Genomic DNA, 12,910 nt, shown 5'->3' on the forward strand with positions numbered 1-12,910 from the left:
TGTAGTGTCTGCCACAGAGGAGAGACACTGGTGCACTGCCTTGAGACATTCGAGTGAGCTGTGGGTGTTTGCAAGGAGGGCACTCCAACTAAGCAGTACTTTTATCATGAAGAGGCCCGAATCGAGAGGCCCAGCGCGGAAGAAGACAATGGAAGCAGATTTGATGGACAATAGAAGCCTGCCAAAGAGGCTTATAACGGACTTTGGGCACAGTTGCAAATATAGACTGAGTGATTGCCTATGTAAGGGCAAAAGGAGGGTCTGAGGTTCCTTGAATTCTGAACCTGTGTTTCAAATGTCATGATTCTGTTATGATTTTGGTAACAGCAGACAGTAAACAGTGAGTTCAGCAAGTATGAGTGTTTTCGTCATGTTACACCAATGGATTCACTGTGTATTTGAATGTTTTGTTCTAAACCCTCGGGTTCCATTTTGTGCATGGCAGCCATTTTGTGGTTGCCCTTTACATAGGCCCTGACTGTGGCTGAACAAGTATTTAGGACACATACACCTTAGCTTGGGTTTGTGCTGACTCCTGCATGACCTGGCGGAAGCTGACTCTGTTGCCTGAGGCTAACCTTGCCAAACCAGTTCCTGCCCTCTAGCTGATCAAGATTTGGGATCAAAGGACAGGACGTCATAAACTTTTATTATACACAAACATGCCTAATCTTATTTTCTATCTGTTTCATCTGTTTCTGCTCCTTCCTTTTATGGTCTATTTACGATGGGGAGGTGACCATTTTTATTATGGGTTTGTCCGGCGTTTTACCTTTGTCAACTGTAACCTTTATGAACCCTGCAATTATAATGTTTTACCCATATCCTGCTAAAACCCCAAAGGCTACTCACCTGTTGCCTCTCTAGCTTTTTCATTTGTTTAGGAATGTAACTGGTACAACCCCCTTGCATGCCTAGGGCATAATAAATGGTATGAAAGGTCTGAACTAAGACCATTCTGGCAGACTGCCTCATTCAGTTGCTTTAGGTGCAGCTGGGTGACGTAGCCTCACTTAATTAAGTTTAATAAAGATGTCTTTTTCATATTTCAGATTCTCTGTCAACGTTTTGCTGCTTTTGAATAGACTAATTATTAGTAAGACCCCTGAGAAGGATATTTGATTCCTCACGGGGACTTCACATGTTATGCTGAAAGTATATATGCATTGTTTTGAATGTAAGCCAGCAGTCTTCTCCGCGCACCTTGATGGGTGAGGTTGAGAGAGAGGCTCCTCTATATAGAGTACTTTGCAAAAAACAATTGAACCTTCTCCATTGCTGACGGACTATCTCTGTAAATTGGTATTTGGCTATTGGTAAGTATAGCTCTACAGTAACTGTTCAATATGTGAAAATTGTATAGTTCCAAAAACACTGACTTATAATAACTACATAATGACACCTAAAACCCTCAACACTTGTAGAAGCAGTAATTTAATATACCTCCTACTTTGCCCGTGTGGATTAGCGTACGTCGGCGATCCTGAATCTCATCTAAATCACATGTGAACAATAACATCCACAGTAGTGTAAGTTGGGGCTGGTTTGGATTTACAATGAAATATGTAACCCACTTGCAGTGTTAATTTAGGCAATTTATGGACCAAAGGCGAACCATAGGCTTGTGCGGAGAAATAAATTATGTTGATACGCTACGCACTCATTAGTTTTGAATATGGTGCAGATAAAATATACGACAGATCGCAGTAAGAAAATATTGTGACAGGCTGTACATTCATCAGCCTCGAATATGGTTTAGAAAAAGTATTTGATAGACCGTAGATGATTAGGTGAAGTTAATATGAGTTCATAATGTATAAATGTAAGATCGGAGGAGATTGATTACTATCTGGCATAAACAATGCATACTAGAACAGATTACCCAGTTCGGTTTCCAACAAGGCTTTGTGCATAACCAAACAAACAATAAAGTTTAATTCGATGTAAGTAAAACCATACTAGAACAGATTACCCAGTTCGGTTTCCAACAAGGCTTTGTGCATAACCAAAGAAACAATAAAGTTTAATTCAGTGTAAGTAAAACCCAACCCACGGGGACGCCGGACATTGACGTCATGGAGTGACGCGTTTAAAAATAGTCCGATCGCTGAGGGAAGCCCTTTACCTTCACTTATCGCGGACGGATAGACGCGCTAGAACGACTCCGGGAAAGCTAGCCGTTGGACTAAAATAGGTACGTGAGATATAGCGTGCACGGAGCTTAAAGATAACGAACCGCGCAGAGGTCTTTTTATACTAAAAATGAAAACTAGGGAGACCAAGTTTAAACCCCCATAGTACACGATATTTTCTCTGTACAAAAACGAGATTAATGTAGAGATTAGAAGTTGGGTAAAAAAAACAGGCGCGTTTGATCCTAGGATAAAATACAACAACTAATAGATGTTTTCCTGTTTCAATAACTTTGCAGCCACGAGCGACGCATACCCGGGTTAAATTAAGGAAATTACGAAGAACGGGCTCTCTAGGAATCAGGTGAGCTGACAATAACATTGGGGATAAACACGATGTAACGAAGGTAGTAAAATTAGGAAACACTTATATTGAATACACTTTTTGTTTCAAAAGGTGTGGGATCTATTACCAACGAATGAAAACCGAACAGAAGGGTTTACAAACAAGGTGAAATAAAAAGACAAAACACTTCCAGTCAATTATACCGCAGCTGGTGGTAGCAGAAACATTGGCCCTGTTCGTGGCTATAGACTAATGGCATCAAAATTATTCTATTTTCTGCTAGGGGCCACCGAAGTTCACTTTTATCGTATTTTAATAACCAGCAACAAGAAATTGGGCAACACGGTACAGCGGCGGCCCATGATAAAGATTAATTACACATGTAAACGTTACCGTTGGGATAAATTGCTCTAAATTAGTTGAATGTGAGAAAGTCATTCCAGATTAAATTAACAAGTTATATTATATTACATTTGACAGCTTGGGGAAACTGTGGATTATAATCAACCTGACCCCTGAACAAATTGTAAAAAATATTTCACCAATATGCGTTTGCATAGGTGAGTTGCGTTATTTCTACCAAAGATGGTTGAATGGTGTGAAAGTTTTTGAATAACATAGTGTGTGCAAGAATGGAGGGAGAATAGTAATACACTTACAATGTGAAGTAAATTCATAGGTTGGGAGAGCAAACTTCCATTTTTAATATTAAAACTAAAACAATTGATGCCAGTCTTGTAGCAAAATGTGACATCATTTTTATGTAAAAGATGAGGAAATAAAGAGACACTATGAACTGCCATAAGGAGCAATAATGAACTCAAATTGGATTGCTAACATGTCTGATGTATGCTGCTTTAAGAGAATATAGTCCATCATGAGGTAAAGATGGTCTCATTTGTGCATTAGGTGATATACTGGATGTGGAGAAATACATAAACATTGTCCTGAAGAAGGAGACTAGAAACAGAAAAAGGCTTCCGAAACGCGTCGACGCATTGTATAATGGTTAAATTTGGAGTGGTCAACAAGTGGTTGGGTATAAGGAAGGGAAGTCCTACCCCATGTTGTCTACAAAGGGCCCAAATTAACAACGATAAGACAAAGTTTATTGTCTTCCCCTATATTTTCTCCCGTGTAATTCCACAATAGGTGGTTTTGTTGTAACTTTGGCATTTTGTGTCTTTTTAAATGTAATGAAATGAAAATTTTATATTGATTGTATATTCATTTATATGTTTTTATTGTGCAAATAAACAGTCTGTTTTTTATATAAGTTATATCTTTCCCTTGTAAGTGTTTCCCAGGTCTAAGTAGACATCTTGAACATCAGAAGGTGAGTGGAGTGAGTGAATAAGTGTGAGATTATTTGACTTCCAAAAGGGAAAATCCTTTTCTTACTTTACAGTAAACAGGTGCTCTATTTCCTTTTGGGTTATATTGAGCCCCTCTCTCTTATTTAAGATAAGAATATAATTTTGGTACTTCAGTTGGCGACTCCGCCAGGATTCTGCGATAGGGTCGTCCCCTCCCGTAAACGGGGGAAGAGGGACAGGGAGGAGTTCTGATCGAGCGGGTGGACGGAAAAAGGATCCTAATTGAAAAAGCCAGTGTTTGGTAGAAGCTATTCCACTCTCACGCCCAGAGACCTTCCCAGCTGCTAGTGACCCTTCGCCGGAGTCCTTCGGGCTTAACCCGGGAGCTGACCATGTTGGTCTACAGGAGTCGACAGTAGAGAACACTCAATCTGACCTGTGTTCACCAGGAGAGTGAATTGTTTAGTTTGGTTCTCAGGATACTCGGAAATGCACTGTTGAGCGGTGCCTCTGGAAACAGTTAACTGTACTCGGAATCTGGTGGGTTTTGAACCACAGGGAATCTGGGGGTCTGACATAGCAGCGGAGTGGCTGCACGGGCAGATGCCCCACAGGCTTTTTTGGTGATTAGTAGAGACAACATCAGACGCCTTGGTGGTACACGTGGAGTGTACACCCGGCCATGTGGTCTTGGGAAAGGTCCGTATGAAGTAACTGGGTAAGCTTGGGATCTGGAGTGACGCTAAGGCAGCGGGCTAACCCAGTAGTCCTAGGCCCAACCACGGAGGTCTACAGGATTGTCCATAAGAAGGTGTGTGGTTTATTCCTGTCTGATGATCTCTGGACAGTCTCTGGACTGTCTCTTTTGTGATTCTGTATGGTCTGGTATCTGATTAGATCGATTCCCATGAACGGGAGTCGACGGGCTCCGTTCTATCTGGCAGACATGTCACTCTGAAATCTGAAAAGACGTTTGTATGTGTATTTCGCAGTTTTATATTGAACAAAGCCGGCTGTAGTCATCTCGTTATTTTTTGTTCCCTTGTTCTGTGTGATCGAAGGTGGTGGATGCATGCTGTAGTATAAAAGTGTGAGTGTGCATGTGACATGGCCATGTTGGGAGATTGTATGCCTGAGGATTACGAACTGTTGAACGGTAATAATGTCGTGTTTTAGTAAATTGTGTTTTGGATGTTGCTGTCGACGGAAGAAGGGGCGATTGGATGAAAGACAGCCTGCCCCACCGGAGAGCAGTCCCAGTTTTGATATGTACGTTAAACATGGTATTTCCTCAATTTTGTTTGACACGATTTGGCATAAGTATACCAGGGACAATCAGGAATTACAATGGCCTTTAACGGGATGTTTTGACGAAAAGAAAAGAAATTATTTGCAGGATAAATTGTTTGGTAATGTGGATAAACATCCTGTGATTCTGGGCAAATCACTTAATCTCCCCGTGCCTAACAAAAATTCATGTGTGTCCTTATGTAACGTAACTGGTGCTATGTAAAGCGCTCTGATAACCTATTCGGTTCAAGTTTGCGCTATATAAAACTCAAAAAAAAAAGAAAAAAAAAGACGAATGAGATACAAGAAATTAGAAAAAATAAAATCAGGTCAGACTATCACTCAGAAGGCCGTAACCTATGAAAAAGCGAAGATAGAGAAAAAAGTATTGAACAAACTGACAGGCAGTTTCGTTTACACTGACAAAAGTTATGTGACTCGGACTGAACCAGAAGATGAGATTGAGGAGCTGTTGGACATTCGTCCGCCACCCCCGTATGCTCCTCAGCGGATATAGCCTGCAGTTCCGGTGTCCGGGGCTTTGGTTTCCGGGGCACTGGCACCGGTGGCTTTGCCACCTGTAGCCACGGCACCCGTGGCTATGGCATCTTCTGCCCCTCCGGTTCCCTCTCTTACCCTTCGCCCGACTACATCCACATTGACTACTTTAATGCCCGAAACTTCATCTGCTTTTCAGTCACCTTTGGTAATTTTAACGCCACGGGCCATGGGATGGGCAACACCACCTGTGGGAACAACCTCTACTCCATTAGATGTTACTCCCGTCGCCCTGTGGAGGATTTGAGCTCCCGGCGAGCATTTACTCGATCATCCTTAGGGTTCGATGAAAAACAAATTCTTGCGACCCAGGCATCCCAGTGGATGCGGAACGCTATTTACACCTTGCAAGACATATGGAGTACTATGAAGGATTATGAACCAGTTATGCAGCAATTAGCGTTGGAAAATAAGGCAATTCGGTTGATCTTCTTATGGGAGCAATGTTTTGAGGAAGGACTGACCCCTGAGGTTCTGTATGACATAAGAGATCGAGCTTTTAAATTTGATTTGGGAGCAGAAGAGATGTTTCGTAATGTTGAAATACTAGTACATTACAGAGAGCGAATGCATAGGAAATGTCCGAATTGGAGTGCTCAGCACCCTATGAGGGAAGTGCATCCTACATATCACCCTGAGATACCAGAAGTAAGAGATGCTCAAAATCAGGTAACCAGGGCTCGAGTAGAGCCACAATTCCAGGAACAGTGGGTTTACACCCCCTGGAAAAGAAGTGAGGTCCTTTCCTTAAAAGCACAGCTTCCTGATCCCCGTAAAAATCCCACCGCCTACTATAAAGAACTTACTGATTCAGCCGTCATGACCCTTGCTGACATTGAGCTATTTTTCGGTCTTCTGGTCCCGGTAGATATATGGCGACAGGTGCATGAGCAGGATCATGCTGCAGAATTCGGCGGAACATGGGACCAAATTAAAGACTGGGACAGAGACCGAAAACCTGGAGATAAACCTAGAGCAGAAATTTTGGCTACACCTGAACGAATTATTACTTACATGCAAACCCTGATTCCTTCTAGTAAGGTAGACTGTGATAAATTGACGGCATGTAAGCAGAAAAAGGATGAAAGTGTGTCCGATTTCTTCACTCGTTTTGAGGGAGTATTTATTGACTTTAGTGGACAGGATTGATCAATTGAGGGTGGCATACGTGTATTCATAAATAGATTTGTTACTAATCTGCTGCCTGAAATAGCGGCGCGATTGCAAGCGACCGAAAGTACATGGAACACTTCCACCCCTTCCATCATACTTAGTATGGCTCAGTATTATGAGCACAGGGAAAATGAGAGTAAAGACAAGTCTGATAAAAAGGTTAAGGATTTAAAGACCTGAGTGTTGTTGTAACAGGTTATTAGAAGACAGAACAGTGGAAGGGGAGGAAGAGGCTCATTCCCAAGAAGGGCGGGTATGAGCCGCGGAGGATATGGTAAGGCAGTACTATAACGAGAATTGTCAGGAGAAGGGGTTTGATGGGTATGGATATGTATGAGATAGCCACGGACAGAGCAGGGGCCAGATATCAGTACCTGTCAATCAGCAAGGGCCTTATGTGAGCCGGCAGTTGATGGGAACATCTGAGAAATTCCTAGTGGATACTGGTGCAATGAAAAGTTCTATTGCTCATTCACTGGTCCCAGGGGCTGCTCTGTCTGGGCAAAATAATGTTTCAGTGGGATTTTCCGGAATTCCAGTGGTAAGCCCCATTTCTAAACCACTTCCATTTACAATTGGTCCAATTACTGTAGACTCCCCATTTTTGCTCACTTCGAATTGTGGTGAAAACCTATTAGGATTGGATATATTGAAGAAACTGCATGCCCGTATTTATTGTTCCCCCGATGGTGTTTATCTGACAATGCAACCCCCTGTTAAGTGTACGTCTCAATGTTTTGCTAAAAAGCTCCCTCCTGAATTTTCACATATTCCCTCGACCCTATGGGCGTCGGGGGATACAGATAAGGGATTGTTGAAAGTACCCCCTGTCTCCATTACCTTGAAACCTAATGCTCACTTACCACGTATACCCCAGTATCGGATATCACCGGAGGGTGAACAGGCTTTGATTGCTGTTACACATGACTTAATTGAGAAAGGAGTAGTGGGAGAGACCGCAGCTAATGTCTGTAATAGTCAAATTTTACCGATTTTGAAGAAGGCTCCCCTGGATGGTGACCCTGATTATAAAGACACTTATCGTTTTGTCATTGATTTACGAGAGGTTAATAAAATAGTGGTGCCCCAGTATCCTGTAGTTCCAGACATTACTGCAATTCTTACCATGATTCCCCCTACTGCGAAATATTTTTCTGTAATAGATCTGAAGAATGCTTTCTTTAGCATTCCAATACACCCTGATAGCCGTCATATTTTCGGCTTCTCGTTAGCTGGTCGCAGCTTTAGATTTTGTCTCGCTTCTCAGGGCTATACTGAGAGTCCCAGCATCTATAGCCAAGCCTTGAAAGCTGTTTTGGATGAGTTCGTTTTGCCCCCAGGAAACGTGCTCCTCGAATATGTGGACGACATATTAGTAGCTTCAGATACAGAAGAAGGGTGTAAAACTGCCACTGTTAAATTATTAACTCATTTGGCTGAAAACGGTAACAAAGTGTCCCTTTCCAAATTCCAATATTGTCGACAGGAAGTGACCTATCTTGGTCATCTATTGTCGAAAGAGGGGAGGAGACTGACCCCTGAACATATAGTGTTAGACCTGTCAGCCCTAGGGTGGTCTTTCCCTATTTTTTTCGCCCTTGCCTCATTTTTCCCAACTTTTTTGTTCTTGCCTTAGGTCTACGAGCACCTTCCCATTGCCAATCAATGCTAAGGTGCAGGTGCTCTCCTACCAACATGGCTGCCACTGGCCCATGCTACTGCAGCGTGGTCTTTATAGGCGCACTCTAGTGCCAGGAGCTGGCTGGAACCCTTAAACCATTGTTGCCATTCCAGCCTACCTGCCTGCCCATAGCTAGACTAGGGTAGCTGCTGGAACCTTATAGAATAGGGGCAAAGCCTGGTTTTGCCGCCTTAGAGGGTGGTCACCTGACCTGGACATATATAAAGAAAGGAGGGAATGTTTTTAGTCAGTTGGGGCATCACTGACCTGGGGGACCCTACGCAGGAGATTTAGGCGTTAGGGCCTAGTCAGAAACCTATACCACTGGGGGTGACAGGGTTTAGGCGCTGTCCACCAAGCTGTGTGAGGAACACTGAACTAGCCCACTGATCTGGCCCGGCGGGAGGGGAACCCAGGGACCACCTACAGTGACCTACAAGGACCCACCTGCCTTCAGCCACCAACTCAACCACCCCCCCCTTCAAGCAACTATCTACAAAAGGGCACCAGAACCACCAAGCTCCAAGAAGGACTACTGGGGATCAACCAGGTACCGGGCTGTGCTGCTTCTGTGCCCCTCTGTCTTCACCTGGACCCCTGTGCCGTCCTACCTCATCTCTACTGCTGAGCTATCTGCCCTACCTATATAGCGCTGCCCTGCCTGAATTGTTAAGCTGCGCTGTACTACCTAGACTGGGCTTGTTCCCCTCGGCTGCGTGGTCCTGGACTGTCCACAAGTGATCTGAATTGCACTGCGCTGCCAAGCGCTCCTCTACTAGCACTGGAGCTCTAGCCTGCTGACTGCTCCCTAGGCGCTATCTCCCCCAAGTGCTGTGCTGCCCTGTGCCCCGGTGTCGTGCCTTCTGAGTGCTGTGTCCCCTGAAGCGCGCTGTGTCTGTGAAGCGCTGTGAGAGAGGAGTGCTGGTCCAAGAACTCACCGCAGGGGAGACCGCCTGTGGAGCACTGCTGTCCGGAGCGCTGCGATCTGCCTCCGGCGGCCCCCAGTGCCAGGAAGGGGCCGTCGTCGCGTTACTGTCGCCGCAGCCCCCGGAGCCTTTGGGGAGGCCGCCACGATCACCTGGGCGCCTCCTGCCCCCACTGAGCAACCCAGAGCGGCAGCCCCTGGTGTCAGGAGAGGGCCACTGGAATTCCTGTCAGGCCGCGCTAGGCCCGACAAGGCCTGAAGCCTCCACCTGCCATCACGTGACAGGGGACGCGGCATCCTTGGCCACACCCCATCGGCGCCGCACAGCGATAGGCATACACTGCCGCGCCCGCCCCGGACTGCTTGCTGGTTGGTTCCCGGGCCGCCCACGTCCTCACGGGCCCGGGAACAGGACATCCCTGTACCGGAGGGCTCGGTAGTGCTGAGAGCCCTCCCTCCTCCGCATGACGCCACTGCTCTGCCCCTGACTGGTCCCGAGGCTGGAGGAGCCTGACGGAGGCCCGGGACCGGTCACCCTAACAGCGCGGGGCCTACTAGAGGGCTCCAAGATGAGCCGGAGCCCTCCCCCAGCCCCTTGAGCCTACGCAAGGGCCTCGAGAGGCCAAAGACAGCGAGGTAAACCCCGGGGAGGAGGGCGGAAGGCCAGAGGAGGCAAGGAGTTCGCCCCTCCCCTGGGGAACACTGTTGTTGGGCCCCGGTGGCCCTATTTGGCCCCCCTAAAGCACTGGACCTGGGCCAGGGCACCTGAAGACCTTGTGGGGGGCCTCAATTGACAAAAGTTAACCCCTGCCTGGGGTACAGTTGAATCCCAGCCACGGTAGCCTTATGCCTGCCAATGTTGGGATTAATGAAATGCTAATTTTCAGCCTGATGCAGGGCTTATTGGTGCCGAATGAAATACTTAGTGCTGAGTAATGAAATGGTTATGATTTCCCAATTAAATGTTCTTCTTGATCAAGGAGATGTTTACTCTGGCAGGAGGAAGTGTTTATTACCGCGGAAAGTGATGATTGAGGGATTTTCTTCAGATTACTGACACAATGAAATGTTTATTCATGATTCTTGAAATGTTTATTCCCGAGTAAGGAAAGGTTTACTCTACCCTAATGACATGGTTATCTTTAAGGAAATGCTTTGAGGAAACGCCTTAATGAATTGGTTGCCTTACAGGAGAAAATGTTTATTCATGCTGAATGAAAAATGTTTGTGAAGAGATACTGAATTGATTCCTGATTTCCCTGAACCGTGATCTAGATAAAAGTACCTTGCTTTAATCAAACTTACTGGTGTGGTCTCAGTCATTGTGTGCGTTCCTTCCCTCAGTGGATGTGTGTGCTGGGTGGTCACTTTACACCTAAGCTTCATGTGCCTACCTGCTCAGGCCAAGCTACACCTCCCCGAGGAACTGGTGACCCCAGTTCCTATGTATAGCTACTATTTCTAACATGTCTGTGCCTTGTACTCAACGTGATGTTCGTGCTTTTTTGGCATAGCCTCTTACTGTCGCCAGTGGATACCTAATTTTTCTCTTCTTGCTAAACCTCTGTTACATTTGACTGGACGGATGAATGTCAAGACGCTTTTGACTCTCTGAAATCTGCACTTTGTTCTGCACCCATCTTGGGTACTCCTGACTACCATAAACCTTTTGTACTTTATGTGCATGAGGTGTACGGTTGTTCGCTTTCAGTGTTAACACAAGGATTTGGTGGTAAGCAAGACCTTGTGCGTACTTTTCGGCGGTATTGGATAATGTCGTCAGAGCCCTTCCTAGCTGTCTGAGGGTGACCGCAGCTGTAGCAGTTGCCATTTGACAGTCGGAAGGGATCGTTTTGAATACTGATCTCACAGTAATGGTACCGCATGCTGTGGACATATTGTTAACCCCTTCGACGCTCATGACGAGCTGGGCTCGTCATGAGGTAGCCTCCCAGCACGCTCATGACGAGCCCAGCTCGTCATGAATAATGGGTTTTTAAAAAACTCAGCGCAGGAAGGGAAAATGTGCCGCGAGGATGTGGTTAAATCAAACAAAAACCTAGCACCTTACGAGTGCACGATTGACTGGATATGAATGGACTTTGTTTGCTCCCCATTTTACTATTAAACTGTGTGCCACTCTGAATCCGGCCACGTTACTACCCCTCCCGTCAAATGAACAAAAGGACAATGTCCATGATTGTATATTTCGGACTGAAGAAGAAACGAAGGGACGAGTAGACCTCACAGACACTCCTTTATCTGACCCCCAAGGGGAGTTGTATGTGGATGGCTCTTGTTTTAAATTACCAGATGGCACAACAACAGCTGCCTATGCTATCACCACCCTTCGTACTGTAGTGGAGACCTCTCGGGTTTCCTATCAATCAGCGCAGGCAGCTGAACTAATAGCTCTGTTACGAGCATGTGAGCTGAGTGAGGGATTGAGAGTGAATATTTATACAGACAGTCAGTACGCCTTTGGCGTAGCCCATAGTTTTGGACGTCTGTGGAAAGAACGAGGGTTTCTTACCTCCCTTGGTCAGAAAATACAATATGGCCCTTTGATAGTAGGATTGTTAAATGCTTTGACATTACCCAAGAAAGTAGCGATCATCAAATCCAGTGCACATAAGAAAATCATAGATACCACAGGCGAGGGCAATGCATTTGCTGATCAGACAGCAAAAGAAACTGCACAAACTAAAATGTCGACAATGCTCCCCAGCGCTTCTGCTAGGTGGGTGGCGGAGACTACGATGTTTGATAACACTATAGAGAGTGTTTGAGAATTGCAGAAAGAAGCTACCCCTGATGAATTAGTGTGATGGGAACAGGAAGTAGGAAGATTGGACAGGAATAATTGTTGGATTGATCCGACAGAGAAACAAAGATGGCTGTTACCTAATGCACTAGTGTATGCGGTAGTCACTATGGCTCACGGTCCTGCTCACATTGGTGCAAAAGGCATTTGTGCGCTTTTAGACCCCGTGTGGAACAATCATAATATTCCCAAAACTGCTACCCATGTGGTTAAGAATTGCATGGTCTGTCTACAATACAATCCTGGGGGGAGAGAGACAGTCCTTAGTGGAAATTTTGTACCACCTTCTCTGCCTTTTGAGGTGATACAAATTGACTATATCCAATTAGAAAGAGTGAACCATTTGAAATATGTATTGGTTGTGGTGTGTGCTTTCAGTAAATGGGTGAAAGCCTACACAACCAATAATAACACTGCCCTGGCCACTGCAAAAGCCCTGATAAGAGTTTTTCCCTAGATATGGATTGTCCCGGGTGATCTGGACAGATAACGGGGTACACGTTAATGCAGAACTAGTCCAACATGTGTGTAATGGTTTATGAATCAGGCAGAAATTCCATGCGGCCCGACACCCGCAGTCTGCAGGACTGGTTGAAAAGTATAATGGAACTCTGAAGTTAAAATTGGTAAAGATCCAAGAAAGCACAGGCTGAGCTGGCCTGATG

General features: G+C 45.3%; 1 protein-coding gene across 1 annotated transcript in view; it reads left to right on the plus strand.

The window, feature by feature from the left end:
• Positions 1 to 12,910, plus strand: part of LOC144759197 (uncharacterized) — a 174,777-nt gene that overhangs the window by 57,928 nt on the left and 103,939 nt on the right. Inside the window, exon 5 of the mRNA XM_078646473.1 lies at positions 5,593 to 6,708. Within this exon, the coding sequence (XP_078502599.1) occupies positions 5,593 to 6,708 (1,116 nt within the window). The remainder of the gene's footprint in view (positions 1 to 5,592; positions 6,709 to 12,910) is intronic.

Source organism: Lissotriton helveticus, chromosome 1_1 (genome assembly GCF_964261635.1).
Source record: "Lissotriton helveticus chromosome 1_1, aLisHel1.1, whole genome shotgun sequence".
Classification (NCBI taxonomy): domain Eukaryota; kingdom Metazoa; phylum Chordata; class Amphibia; order Caudata; family Salamandridae; genus Lissotriton; species Lissotriton helveticus.